A 15,760-nucleotide genomic window follows, 5' to 3' on the forward strand; every position below is an offset into this window, starting at 1 on the left:
CGTTACGGGTGCCCGAGGTCCGATATGGTCCGTGGGCACCCGTGCCCGAAGACGGGCAGGTCCCGCCCGGCCCGACAGATATAGTGGGCGGGCTCGGGTGAAAAGGCTTACCCGAGCTTCGCCCACGCCCGAACCCACTATGTTCACCCGACGGGTGCTTTTCGATACCCGCCCGTTTGAGTGTCATTATACTTTGAGAGGAAGCCCATTATACTTGAGAGGAAGCCCAACTGATTAATTTAGCCTCAATAACACGGAGGGAACGCTCACCATCGGATGATCTAGATCCAAAATATATCTTACCGTCAGATTTAGGGTAAAGAAACCTAACCTCACCTTTCTATACAAGCCCCATGCTTCCTAATATTTTCCAGCCGTACATGCACTGATGCACTACACCTCTCCTCTCTTATCTTCACTACTTTCTAATTATTTGTAACATACTTGGTAGACATAAGAGAGAGAACAATAGAGATTTGAGAGGACTTCTACCTCTCACTTACATCTTTCTCAATCTTCCTCTTCTTCGCATTGTATGCTTTGCCTCATTTCTCTCTGTCGAACTTTCTCTCACCTTAATGCACATATTCCCCTCTTTTCTCTTCGTCGCTATCGATAAAATAATGGAGTACAAAGTAGAAGATCAGTTTTGATACCTTCCAATTACTTTCTCCCTCTCTCTGGATCTGTTTCTACTTTCCTTGGTTTTCATAATATGATCCGTAGAACGAATTTTGTTCTCTATGAGCAGTCATGGTGAACTTATGCATGTATTTGTATAACAAGTTTGTACAATTTACTGAATCATAAATAGATTTGTTTCTATGTAACATATATTCAACAACAAGAAATCTACCCAGCAGATCTGTTGATGAAGATGTATATTCATCTGTGATTCATAATATAGATGAAATTTTGATAAGGGACATTTTCTTTTTTTAATTTGGATTCGACCCGATACCCGATGGCCCGTTACCCGATTTACCCGCATTTTTTACCGGGCTTGGGCGGGCTTTGAGCATAAGAAAATTCTGATGTACCCGCCCGATTTACCCGAGTACCCTAATAGCCAAAGACCTGATCTACCCGACCCGCCCGAGCCCGAAACAAAACTACCCGTGGGCACCCATACCCGCCCGATTCCCACCCCTACTCCAGGGTGACATTGTACCTGAAAACCAAACCCTCACTAAAATGCCAAAAGGTTTAGCCTAGACTAGTCTTTAACATCCAGATTATGGAGCTCCAAATAACAATGAGATTATATTTGATAAGTTTTGTTGTTAAAATTCAATTCCATCCATCATTATCTCACATGTTTTACGCATTAAGTAAAGTATTCAACTAGACTGTTTACGTCTATATATAGAATGACAAATATACCTAAAATATATAAACGTATGAAAATACATATATTTCTTAAGCAAGTTTCTAGACCTTTTATAGCTAAATTTTAGCCGCGCAATTGCGTGGATGATGAGACATATTAGTAGTCAAAAAAAATAAATATATACCTATATATGTGTGAGAGGTATATAACTTAAAGTGATGTATAAAATTATATAGACATTTGGAATACAATTTGACTGGTCAAATTAGTCATATGAAACATTTATTTGCAGCTTCTCAAACAAGCTATAGAATTGAGAGAGAGATAAAGACATAAGGTTTAGCTTATTTGTTCTTTTCCTCCTTAATTTAACTTATATTCCACTTTTAGCTTTGGGGCTTTTGGTTGGGTAGCTAAGGTTTATGCCTTCCTTTCTCTCTTGCAAGTCCAATACTAGAACATGTATTAGCAACTAGGTTTGTGCACATGCATTAGGAAGAAAGATAAGAAAATAAACCCCAATTCTCTTGGGACAAGGTTTAAAATTGTGTTTAGTGGGGGATACATATTTAGAGAAAATAGATATAAATTCTTTCGAATAGATAAAATATTGAAAATACTCAGAAGACATATCACAACAAAAGCTGATGATGGAGTACTTCGTATGAGTTGTTATATACTCTGGTATTTGCGGAAAGCTAGGAATAAATTAGTCTTTGAAAATGCTAAATTTAGTAGTTTGAAGGTTATAAATGATGTTGTTTTACTATGTTGTCGGATTTCAAAAATAAGAGTGATTCACATGATAGTCAAATAAACGCTCAAACACAACATAACCATCAAGTGTCTAGCTACATGATTAGCACCGCCCACGGAGTACCACAAAAGAAATGTTGATGGGCATTATAAAATGGCAATGGGCCTTCAGTTGTTGTAGTAACAAAACACTAATGGAGGGTTCTTTACATCGATATCCTACCACTACATTACTAAAAATCTGAATGTAGCAGAAGCAAGTGTAGTCCTTCTGGGCGTGAAATTAGCAATCAGGTTAAATCTTGACAAAGTGTTGCGATCACCGTCGTTCGTGCTTGCGTTAAGAATGATAGCCACATCTCATGGAGAATAAGGAATGTAGTGTGAGAAATCATGAAAAGAAAAAAGTTGGAGAGGTTTGAATTTAGATACACTCCCCAGGCAGCAAATAAAGTTGCTCACAAGTCATTCCCTTGTTTCTCATGCACTAGAGCTAAATATTTGTAAACAATGGGTGTGCTCTTAAAAGTATCTACCGGATGAATTTGTAAACCGAGAGAAGCTCTCTTAATCTTGTAAGAAAGATAGAAATCGAATTTCATTAATCTTTCACTAAGTTTCTCAATACAAGTCTCACTCATTATATACACAGAGATTGAAACAGAAAGAATTAGAGAGAGAGAGAGAGAGAGAAAGTTAGTTATCAAGTTGTTAGTTTGTTAATCTCAGATTAACTAACACTAACTAATCTCTATGACTCACACATGTTAATAACACGTGTAGCAGAGGTGCTGATAGACACTGACTCAGACAGTTAAATCTGTTACTCCTTCTTCCTTCCAATCTTCTTTAGCTTCAACACTCGAACACTCTTCAATCTTCTTATGAGGGTCTTCCTTCTTACAGCCCCCCTCAAACCCATGTTGTGGAACAAACATGAGTTTGCTCCTAATAGAACTTAGAGTAGAATGAAGAACACCCTTAGTGAATATGTCAGCCAAATTCTCCTGAGAAGCAACAAACTCAATCACCAAAGTTCCTTTCATCACCAAATCTCTAATGAAATGGAAGTCAATTTCCACATGTTTTGTCCTGGCATGGAGAACTGGGTTAGAAGCCAAATACTTTGCCCCCATATTATCACAAAATAGCTTCATAGGCAGCTGAACTGGTTGATGAAGCTCTTTCAGCAAATAAGAAACCCAGAGCATCTCTGAGATAGCCAAAGAAAGAGCCCTGTACTCTGCCTCTGTAGAAGATCTAGACACCACCTGCTGCTTCTTAGAAGACCAACAAATCACAGTGGAGCCTAAGAAGAGGCAGTATCCACTAGTAGACCTTCTTGAATCTGGGCAGCTACCCCAATCTGAGTCAGAATAGCCTGAAAGAGATGAAATGTCTCCTGAAATAATAGTAATGCCAGCTCCCAAAGTACCCTTAAGATACCTAAGTACCTTTTTCAGCAAAATCAGATGAGTGGAGCTGGGACTTTGCATAAATTGAGCTAGGTAATTCACAGCAAATGCAATATCAGGTCTAGTCATAGTGGCATATTGGAGACCCCCAACCATACTTCTAAAGAAAAGTGGATCATCAATTGGTTCTCCATCAAATTTGGAAGCTCTTCTGCCAGAAGAGACTGGAATCACACTAGGTTTGCTGTCCAAAAGCTCTGACTTGTGAAGCAACTCAGTAATATACTTGGTTTGAGTCAAAAGAAGAGAAGAACCATGAGCTATGACCTCTATACCCAAGAAATAATGAAGAGATCCCAACTGCTTCATTGAAAATTCACATCCAAGAGCACTAACCAGCTTGTGAATCAAATCCAAGCTAGACCCAGTTAATATTATATCATCAACATAAAGGAGAAAGATAAGAATCTGTCCATCTGATGAGAATACAAACATAGAAGTGTCTGAAGAGATTTTCTTAAAACCCCACTTCTGCAAATAAGAAGCTATTCTAGTAAACCAAGCTCTTGGAGCCTGCTTGAGGCCATAGAGAGATTTTTGCAGAAGACACACATAGTCAGGATATTTAGGATCTTCAAAACCAGGTGGTTGCTTCATATAGACTGCTTCATGTAAGTCTCCATGAAGGAAAGCATTTGAGACATCAAGTTGCTGAATAGGCCATTGATGTGTGACTGCCAGTGTTAATGCCACTCTTACTGTTTGAATTTTCACCACAGGACTAAAGGTTTCCTGATAATCAACACCCTCTTGTTGAGTATACCCTTGAGCTATAAGTCTGGCCTTGTACCTCTCTAGAGAACCATCTGAGTTATATTTGACCTTAAAAACCCATTTGCACCCAAGGATATTCATTGTTGGGAGTTTAGGTGTCAAAACCCATGTATGATTCTGAATCAATGCCTCATATTCTGCCTTCATAGCTTGAACCCAATTCTCATTTTGAGCAGCTGCTTTATATGTCTTAGGCTCAGGAATAGGATGTAAGGCAGCAATATAGGAAGTGTGGAGAGCATGGGGTGTTGTAAAATTAGTAACATGATCAGGGATACCTTTTGGTTTAACTATACCACTTTTTAGTCTTGTTTGCATAGGATGTACATTGGTAATAGGGGTTGACTCACTAGGAGGAGGGACAGAGAGGTCCTGCTCTCTTGAAGTGGATGCTGCTATAGTGGTGTCACTAGGCTGTGTAGCTAAGGGAGTTGAAGTGGAACTAGCACTTGAAGATGAAGCTAACTCCTGGTCATTTAGTGGGTAGCTCTCATGATAGGATGGTATAGATGTTAATGGACTTTGTTGTAAGGGAGGCAGCTGAAAAAATTGATATGTGGTATGCTGTTCCTGAGGAATTGGAGTGGAAAGGTCTGTTCTAACAGCAAAAGGGAAGCAAGTCTCATCAAAAATAACATGTCTTGAGACATATTCCTTGTTAGAGGATAAGTCAAGACATCTATACCCTTTATGTGTAGTACTATAGCCTATAAACACACATTCCACTGATCTAGGACTCAATTTATCACTTTTCACATCTCCCAAATAGGGATAACACATAGAACCAAACACTTTAAGCATTGAATAGTCTGGAGTTTGGTCAAAAAGTACTTCATAAGGAGTAAGGTATGAGAGTACCTTTGTTGGAGTCCTGTTGATTAGATATGAAGCTGTATCATAAGCATGAAACCAGAAGTATTTAGGCATAGATGCCTTAATCAGCAATGTGTTTCCTACTGAAGTTATCTGCATGTTCTTCCTCTCAGCTGCACCATTTTGCTCTGGAGTGTAAGGGCATGAGCTCCTGAATAGAATACCACACTTTTCCAAATGAGCTCTAAAATCACCCTTAGCTAACTCAGAGGCTCCATCACTTTGGAAGCTTTTGATGGGTACTGATAGAAGCTTTTCATAATGTCTTTGAAAGGATTGAAAGCACCTCACACTATCTGATCTGAGCTGCATTGGGTATATCCAAAAGAATTTACTGTAGTCATCCATAAACAGTATATAATATCTTATTCCTGACTTAGTGGTGACAGGTGATGGTCCCCATATGTCACAATGGATTAACTCAAGAGGACCATTAGTTGAGCTCTCTGAAGAAGCAAATGGTAGCTTGTGACTTTTGCTTAGCTGACAGGAAGAGCATATTGTCATAAGATCTTTTGAGCTTAGTTTGATTCTCTTATCTCTTTCTAAGCTCATTATAATCTCTTTGGATGGATGTCCAAGCCTCTCATGCCAAGTTTGAGCAGATGCTGTGACAGAAAAGGCTTCTTCCATATGTTATTGTGTGCTAGCATATGGATTAATAGTGAAATCAATGCTATACAAGTTGTTTACCATAGGTCCATCTGCAAGTACCTCTTTTGACCATAAGTCTCTTACAAGAAAACCCCAAGGTAGAAACTCAACACTACATAAATTTTCCTTAGTAAATTTAGAGATAGAAAGGAGATTCTTTTGGATTGAGGGTACATGAAGTACCTTTTTAAGTTTGAAAGAGGTTGTACCAGCAGTAACATTTGCTTGGCCTGTGCTAGATATAGGGAGAGACTTGCCATCTCCTATCATAACCCCACTTGTTCCTTTGTAGGGAAAACATTCAGTGAGATTACCTTTGGTGTGGGTCATGTGGCTGCTTGCTCCTGTGTCAGCAATCCATTTCCTGTCATCTCCCTTATAATTTGATATATGTGCTTCCTCATGAGTAAATTCTTGAGTTTCATCACTATAGTGATAATGAGCTTGCTCATCCTCCTCATGTTGCTGTTCAGGGTATTCTTCTTCCTCTTCTTCTTCATATTCTTCTAGCTCTTGTAGGTGTAAATTTGCAGAATTTTTCTGTGGTAGTCTATTTGAAGAAGAAGAGTCTGAAAAGTCTTTAAACCTCATTCTACATTGCCTAGCAGTGTGTCCCCATTTATAACATATACCACAAGGTATTGTAGTATAATCAAAAAAAGTGTTTCTTGGTTGTGAAATTGATTGCCTCTGATTAGGTTTATACTGAATTCTTTGTTGATAACCATCAGAACCCTGATTTTGATTTGAATTCCTAGGGTTATTAAAAGGAGATTTCATAGTAACTCTTGGTTGATATCTTTTTACAAAGTATGATTCATTTTCTTCACTTAAATCCTGTTCCTTCAACCAATGCTCATGGTGAGTTAACCTACTTCTTAATTCTCCAAAACTTAGGGCTCCATCTCTATTTTGAATTGTAATTACAAATTGAGAATACTCTTTTCCTAGACCTTGAAGAGCTATTCTAGCTAATTCAGCTTCACTAACCCTATCATTAACAGCCACTAAGGAATCAGCAAGATTCTTGATCATGCTAAGATATTGGGAAATTGAGAGATTTCCCTTCTTAATGGTTTGAAGTTTATGCCTAAGTGATGCTTTCTTGGCTTCAAATTCTTGAAGATAAATTTGTTCTAGATATCTCCATATATCTCTAGCAGTTTTCAAGCCAAGAATGTCAGAAGCAATGGATTGACTAATGGTAGCTTTGATGCAAGACTTAACAAAACTATCATTCTTCCTCCATTGAAGATAGGCAGGATTCACAGTATCCCTACCTTCTATCACAACCAATTGTGGGGGTTCTTCATAAGTTCCATCAATATAACAGATTAAATCATTTCCTATCAATGCATTTTCAATCTGATCTTTCCAGATCAAGAAATTCGAACCATCTAACTTTATAGAAATCAAATTTGTAATATTAGCATTGTAAGAAACCTGACCTGTGTTTAGATTCATATGATGAACTGGTGGATTGTTGATAATTTCTGGATTATCCATTTGAGGAGATGAATTCCCTGATTCTTTGATTCAGAAGAAAAATCTTTCAAGATTGTGTTTTTAGAAGATTGAATACTCCGATTCCTTGATGACGGAAGTTTCAACTCCTTTGTTTTATATCGGTCTCGTCCCAATTTAGGTTTTGAGAAGATTGAATACTCTGAAACTTTTAGGGCTCTGATACCATGTAAGAAAGATAGAAATCGAATTTCATTAATCTTTCACTAAGTTTCTCAATACAAGTCTCACTCATTATATACACAGAGATTGAAACAGAAAGAATTAGAGAGAGAGAGAAAGTTAGTTATCAAGTTGTTAGTTTGTTAATCTCAGATTAACTAACACTAACTAATCTCTATGACTCACACATGTTAATAACACGTGTAGCAGAGGTGCTGATAGACACTGACTCAGACAGTTAAATCTGTTACTCCTTCTTCCTTCCAATCTTCTTTAGCTTCAACACTCGAACACTCTTCAATCTTCTTATGAGGGTCTTCCTTCTTACAAATCTCTCCCTCTCCCGTGAATAAAGGGCATATCTAACAGGACATTCGACAAAAACTCTAAATTTCCCAAGAGTGGAGTAGCAATTGAGATTTCTTTCTCTAAGTGCATCTCCAAATATACAACACTCATTTTTAGTAACTCTGAGTGTCACATAAAATTATAGAATTCGATCTTCAACTTTTCCAAAACTCAATTTAGATTTCTAACATGATGTGACGGTAGTTAAATAAATATATCTAAAAGGGAGACTCTATTTTTAACATGTACTTTTCAGATAGTAAATACAGACAATTTGTTTGTCTATAACCAGAGTTATATAGAAACAACTGTTCTACAATGGACCAAATGAGTATGAATTAAGAGTTAACACAAAAGTATGACAAAATATTCTTTAAATGTCACTATAAATATGTCATAACAATAATAGTTTTGAAAAATGTTAACTACACATTCTAGACTCGTCGTCTTAAACAATGTCTACAAGATATTTTGTTAATAAACTCAAATTCATTATCTTAAAATATCGAAATTGTTATAAAAGATATGAAGACGAAAAGAAGAAAAAGTATATATCTAAAACACTTTATATCTTACTGCCAAAGAAGATTGTAATCTCACAAAATCTCAAAGTCAAATACTATTCCTTATACTAGAGAAGAAGGAAAGAGATTTGACTTTGAGATTTTGTGAGATTACAATCTTCTTCGGCAGTAAGATATAAAGTGTTTTAGATATATACTTTTTCTTCTTTTCGTCTTCATATCTTTTATAACACGTTATAAGCACGATTCGCTCTACTATGATGTGGTCTTGGGAGGGTGTGTTGTAAAGCAATTCCACATTGGTGGGAGACAGGAGTGTGGTGCTCCTCTTAAGAGGTTAAGCACCCTTCCCTAGTGAGGCCTTTTAAAACCGTGAGGCTCAGGTGTGCCAAAGCGGACAATATCACTAGCAGCCCGGAAGGCTGGTCCGCACCATCCTATAACAGAAATATCTTATTAAATGACTAAGTACATTTCGTATATGATCCATATCTATCTTTTACTATCCCGATCTAAGGGCATTTAGGTATGTCTATCACTCCAGTTGTCTATTATCGTGTTTCTTTGTATATGCTAAAACAGCAACTGAAATTTTCAATCAGACTTCAAAGATATAAAAATTTCTTATAACTATAGAATAAAATAGTAGCAAACCTATTTAATAACTTCTAACTACTTAGGAAGTTTCTCATCAGAAAACTACTTAGGAAGTAATGTTTCTTTTTAAGAGTCACCTTCCCATTAACCACATCAGGGGAGATGAAAGTAATAATACAAGAACAAGACCAAAACCTCTCTCTCTCCCTCATCCTAATTGCAGTTTGCAGACCTCAGGCGACACTACCCTGATCGGAGACATCCTCGTAGTAATAAGGAGACAGCTTCCCATCTTTCTTCTTAGGCCTATTCTCTATACTCAACTCTTGCAACATTTTCACTACCCGTCTCATCGAAGGTCGGTTAATGGGTAGAGGACTAGTACAAAGTAACCCAATATTAAGAACCTTGCAAATCTCTTCCTTGAAGCAAGAATCAAGCTTGGGATCAATTACATGATCAACTTCTTTTGAATTTAATGTTGTGCAAACCCATTTCACCAAATCTTTCTCTCCGAATTCTGGATCAAGTGGAAGTCTTCCAGTCACTAGCTCTAGAATTACAACTCCAAAGCTGTATACATCACTCTTCTCATTAATTCTAAGTGTGTAGGCATATTCTGCATCATTAGAAACAAATCAAAACCTAAATCACCATTTAAGAAAATTCTATAAATAAGGAAGAATCAAGTTAACAATTCAAGTTTTAGAAGAAGATGTAATCAAGAAGGCGTAAGCGGCGTTTGTGTTCTTCTCCAAATTCATATATGAAACCCGTCTCGAGATCTAAGATGGACTCGAGTTACAATTTAGATGTCTTTTATCTGGCTCATGTGTCTGAATAGCTGATTAGAGCTAATTTTGGGTCAATTTGAGTCAAACATAAAGTAAGTCATCGATAAGAGGGTAATATCTCTAAAGTAACCTTAAACAATTATTAAGCCCATGAACAAAAGAAGTCAGACTTAGACTAGTCGAATTCAGACAAAAACAAACACCACATGACATGTTTGGAGAAAATTCATGTTGATATGGAAGTAACTAAACATGGATCATTAGAATAAAAAAGACTAACCTGGAGCAATGTAACCACATGAACCAGCAATAACAGACATGGATTTCGGCCTATTATCCATGGGATCTACAACCTTTGCAACACCAAAGTCTGCAACTTTTGCTCCAAAATCTCCATCGAGCAAAATATTATTCGACTTAATATCACGATGAACAATCGGAGGAACACAATCGTGATGCAAATACGATAGTCCTTCTGCCGAATCTACTGCTATCTTATACCTAATCGGCCAATCTAATAATCCACCTTTACTACCATGTAAAAAATCACCCAAACTTCCATTAGGCATATACTCATAAACAAGTAATTTACAGTCTTTTGTTGAACAAGAACACCATAATCTAACAATATTTTTATGCCTAATTTTCCCTAATGTTTCAACTTCTGATTCAAACCCATTATCGGAAACTTGACCTTTCTCAGTATCACCATTTTCGTCGAGTTTTTTCGATACCCCCCAAAGCTTTTTCACAGCAACTGCCTCCCCATTACTCAATATAGCTTTATAAACTTTACCAGAAGCTCCAGTTCCAATCACATTATCTTCATCAAGACAATCTAAAATCTCATATTCACTAAAACCCAGTTTGTGAAATGAAGTTAAAATCCATTTCGATTTATCAATACCCTTCTTTATCTTCTTCAAATTTTGGTATTTCAAGTAGAATAAAACAAGTCCAGTAATTAAAACCAGAGCTGCTAATAAGAAGATTAGTAGATGCAACCAAAGAGAAGATATGTTCTTAGGTTTATCATTACTAGTACAAAGATCACTTAAATCTCCACATAACCCAGGATTTCCCAAAAAGCTATCTTTATAACTTTGTTTAGCATATAATGGTGGAAGATCACCAGAGAGATGATTATTAGATAAATTGAATTGATTGAGTTTCAAATTCTGTAATTGAAGTGGGATTTTTCCATTAAAGAGATTACCTGATAAATCAAGATAATTAAGAACTTGTAAACTTCCAATTTCAGCTGGAATTTCACCTGAGATTCTATTATCAGCTAAGTTTAATTCATTAAGCTTCTTCCATGATTTGATTCCAACAGGAAGCTCACCAGAGATTTGATTACTATGAAGATCAAGTCTTCCAAGTTGGGTAAGATCCACCATTGAAGCTGGAATTGAACCTGTTAAAGAATTCTCACTACCAGAAAATTCAATCAAATTTGATAACAACCCAATCTCATTAGGGATATTTCCAGTAAATTTATTCTTTGAAATTAACAAAATTGAAAGATTTGAAGCTTTTGAAATGGATTTCGAAATCCCACCAGAAAATGAATTTTCCTCAAGTTCTAACAGAGATAAATGAGGTAATCCCCAAACTTCCTCAGGTAAGTCGCCGGAAAATTTATTATTTTTCAATCTAATTCTTGTTAAACTCAAACATTTACTCAGATTCTCAGGAATTTTCCCAGAAAAGGAATTATAAATCAGAAGAAGTTCTTCTAAAACCCCTTTATCACACAAACTTCCTGGAATTTCCCCTGATAATTTGTTTTCAGAAACATCAATCCATTGAAGAGGTGAGTTTTGCCCTAAATCAGTAGGAAGTTCTCCACTGAGTCGATTATTAAACAATCTTAACTCATAAAGATTTGGGGATTTAGAAATACTCTTGGGTATATTACCCACAAACTGATTTTCATATAAATTGAGCGATTCTAATGGCAACCCACATAACTCGTCAGGAATCGGTCCTCCTAACTCGTTCATGGCGACGTCGAATCGTCTTAACGAACTCAGTTTCGAAAACCCATTTGGAAGTTCTCCTGTTAATGAGTTATTATAAAGCTCGATTTGTATAACACTTGAGAGTTCAGTGATTGAATCGGGAATTGACCCGTTGAGATTATTAACAGCCAAATCTAAATCCTTCAAATTCTTAAGCTTCCCCAGAGTGATCGGAATCTGACCCACCAAATGACAGTCAGTCATCCATAATACTTCAAGACTCGTTAAGTTACCGAGTTCCGGCGGGATTTGACTCGGTGCAAACGGATTATAAGAGAGATTTAGCTGTTTGAGGGTTGAAATATTACCCAGAAATGGTGGGAAGGAGACACCATCAAGTAGGTTTCCGACGAGAGACAAGACTTCCAGGCGGCGGAACCGACCAAAACTGGTGGGTATATCGCCGGAGAAATTATTTCCGGTGAGATCGAGATGAACTAGATTTGGGATGTCCGAGAGAGAAGAAGGAATAGGACCCACAAAAAGATTTTCAGCTAAGATCAAATGGTTCAGATTTTGACACGTGGATATATCAACGGGTAGAGATGAGTTAATGGCGTTGTTATAGAGAGAGAGGTAAGATAGATTTCGAAGACGGCAGAGATGGGTAGGGAAAGGACCGGCGAGATTGGCGTTTGAGAGATCAACCGATTTAACAGACTGAGTTAGTGAGTCACAGTTGATACCGATCCAGGAACAAGGAGTATCATCTCTGTCGTTCCAGTTAGAGAGAAATGAATCGGGATCGTCTAGTCCGAGTTTAACTCGTTGGAGATAAAGACCTTCTTGGTTTAAAGAAAGAACCACTATAGCCGGAGAGAGAAGAAGAAGAAGAAAGAGTAACACAAGCATTTTGTTTTTAGAGAGAGAAACTAGAGAGAGTTTGTTAGCTCCTTCTTCTCATGCAAAAGATTCAAAACCCAAGTTTTATCATGTCTGGGTAGAGAGAGAAAGAGAGAGCTCATAGTCCAATACTCCATGAATGGAACATTTTAAAATTGTTTGTAGAACAAAGATTCATGAGAGTTTTTGGAGATGTACTAGATGAAAATTTTAATACTAGGGAACAGGATATTGCCGCCAGCCAGTGGACTAATTGGGACCCACTTAGAATAAAATAATATCCGTTGGATTAAATACTTTTCAAGTGTTAGATTGAAGATTTGCTATCTCACAAGGATAATTGTTATCTGTAACAATGGAGTGAGTGAGGTGGTGGGGTATAGATTCAAGTATCCCACTTTTTGAATTTGGGTTTACTAACTGAGATTTGATCTCAATGTTAACTTTAGCAAATGGAATTAGGGGTGGGAATCAGTCGGCCCCGAGTAGGGGTGGGAATCGGTCTGGATAGGGTCGGTCGGGTTCATATCATCTTCCGATTTCAGATACTCGCGGACTCCAACGGGCTAGAGTGTCCTTGACGGATTTTAGATTTTCAGACTTTTCTAGAAAAAGAAACTATGTAGCACCATTGTTTAGAAAATAGTTATTTTTATTATGTTTTATTGTCTCAGGTTATTTAAATGCCTCGTTTGGGAAGAGTAAGTTGTTATTGTTAAGCAAATAATTCTCAAGATATTTTTGAGTAGAAAGTGACGTGATATGTGTTAAATATCTCGTAAAAATACACATTAGTGGTTAATTTGCAATCACATTAGTAACAAGACTACTTCTAATTGATTAGTTATTCCACCTCTTAGTTAGCAACTTATAAACTTTCGTCGAACCAACAGAGCTTCGAATCTTATAATTTGATGACAGATTGTTAACCGTTATAATAGAATTTAACTGGACTTGGATATTATTACTTTTCTCTATAATGTAAGTTAAACAATGACATTTAACTTTTTGACGGACTTGAACATTGTCACTTTTCTTTATAATGTAGTATAAACAATGACACTTAACTTTTTAAACCACATACATATTCATATTTTCTTATTGAACTTTTTTTTACTGAACTTAATATTTTCAATCTGTACTTTCTAGAACGCTACCTTAGTAACTAAAATTTACATAGTCAGTGAATTTTCAAAAGAAAAAATAACACCACATATCCAATCTAAGGCCTTTCTTTGCCGATCACCAAGTAACCAGAGTAACCCAAAAAAAATTTGAAATCTAAAAATACCTATGTGATTAAGAAGAGGATCTAACTAAACAATACATTTTCTCATCAAAAACAAAAAAAAAAAACTAAACAATACATTATCTTATACAGTAAAAATAGAAAGAAAATTTGGATGTCACAATTGAAGTTGTCCCTTCTTTTTCATTTTTCATAATAAAGAAGAAGAAAGTAGATCTTCAGGGGGATGAAGCCATCAAGGCATTAACAGTAACCCCAGACCCAGTCGGCCAGTCCCACCATTATTGACAGCAATGAACTCTACTAAATGCTCATTACTATACGTGGGTTCCATCAAATTAATATATATGGTGTTTCTTTAGCTACATCATCATGTCAAAAAATGTCTTTCAACAACAACAAAAAGAAATCAAGTAAAAAATGTTCTCTTTCATCAAAAGAAAGAAAGTAAAAAATGTTCTAGAAAGAGCTTTGAGTGGGTATGTTTATGTTTTTGATTTTTTTTACTACACCAAATTTTGTATGATAATTTTCTTTTGATGAATGCTTGTAGTTTTTGTCTTTTGTGGTACTATAGTATAAGAAAAGGCAATCATGTAAGTAGATTTTTTGGTAAAGGGGCTAAAGGAAATAACAAAAATGGTTTCATGATAGAAGTTCAAAAATAAAGGAGGCAAAGGGTGTTTTTTTTCTTGTAACAAACAATGATGGATGTGTCCCTACTAGTTCTTTTGAAACGGAATATAGTTGCATACAGTTGCTAGTCCTCACATTTTCCTCATTTTCCTTTGAGATCCTGAGTTCTCGCGACAATGATTTTCATATAATTTGTATATTGTTAGTTGGCATCAAATTGTACTGTCACGAAATACATATGATGAATAATAAGAGAGTTTAACTTAACTTTAATCTCGGGTTTCTGAGGAATAGATAAAAATGTTCATTAAATATCTCACTCGATCTGTGTAAGACAAGCTATTAAGAATTTATGGTCGATTTCGATATCAGGATAAACTGTGTCGGGTTTATATTGAGGTGTGAAAAAATAAACTTTTTTTCTTCAATTGAGGCCAATTTAAAGATCGCTGCTATAGAGAATACTTGTCGGGTTGGGGGGATACGCAAATTTGGGTGGAGAAATTTGTGCCCATAGTCCCCCACATTTCTGTTCGAACTTCTTCCACAAAGAGCACTTGTCGGAGACCCTTTATAAAAGAAAAACAAAAAAAATTATACCACCGTTCCATAGCTTTCTAGTCTCTACTCTCTCCTCTGCCTTTCTCCTTTCTTCCTCTACATCCATATGAAGGGAGAAAACCCCATTTGTCTAGATCTGGTTTACTCCAATAGGGGTTATTCATTTGTTTAATCTGCTTCAGACGAAAGGGGGTTTCTCCCCTTCATCTGAATTTAGAGAGAGGGGGAGGGGGAAAGGAAGAACAAAAGAGAGAACATAGAAAAAAAAAGACGACAGTGGTGGTGGAAGGAGGAGAATCTTTTTTTTGTATGAAGGGTCTCCCATAACTGCGTCTGCTTGAGACTCTTTATTGACAACCTGAAAATAAAAAGAACAGAGCGAGACTATTCTTGTATTCCCCTACTCAATTGATTAAATTTGACGATCAAGTGTTGTATCTCTTTTTTAATTATTCTATCAAAATTTTATGTTTCCTTCCACCATAACAAGTAACTTCTTCTCTCCGCAGCCGAAAACAATATATCATGCAACCACGTCACTGTGGATCAAGAAGACGCGAGGCGGTGAGGGTAAGAGCAACTCTAGTGCAACACTAATAAAATTTCTAGAAACCTTAGCTATCAAGTGTGAAAGTG

General features: G+C 36.5%; 1 protein-coding gene across 1 annotated transcript; it reads right to left on the reverse strand.

The window, feature by feature from the left end:
• Positions 1-9,024: 9,024 nt before the first annotated feature.
• On the reverse strand, positions 9,025-13,096 carry LOC147555611 (uncharacterized). The gene is made up of 2 exons (XM_086663231.1): positions 10,092-13,096; positions 9,025-9,636 (listed from the first exon to the last, which is right to left on the reverse strand). Exons 1-2 carry the CDS (start codon positions 12,685-12,687, stop codon positions 9,251-9,253), a joined length of 2,982 nt encoding a protein of 993 aa, XP_086519357.1. The 5' UTR covers positions 12,688-13,096; the 3' UTR covers positions 9,025-9,250.
• Positions 13,097-15,760: the final 2,664 nt, after the last annotated feature.

This window comes from Eschscholzia californica, unplaced genomic scaffold (genome assembly GCF_041429995.1).
Source record: "Eschscholzia californica isolate CP2 unplaced genomic scaffold, dmEscCali1.0.p SCAF_2, whole genome shotgun sequence".
NCBI classification, from domain to species: Eukaryota; Viridiplantae; Streptophyta; class Magnoliopsida; order Ranunculales; family Papaveraceae; genus Eschscholzia; species Eschscholzia californica.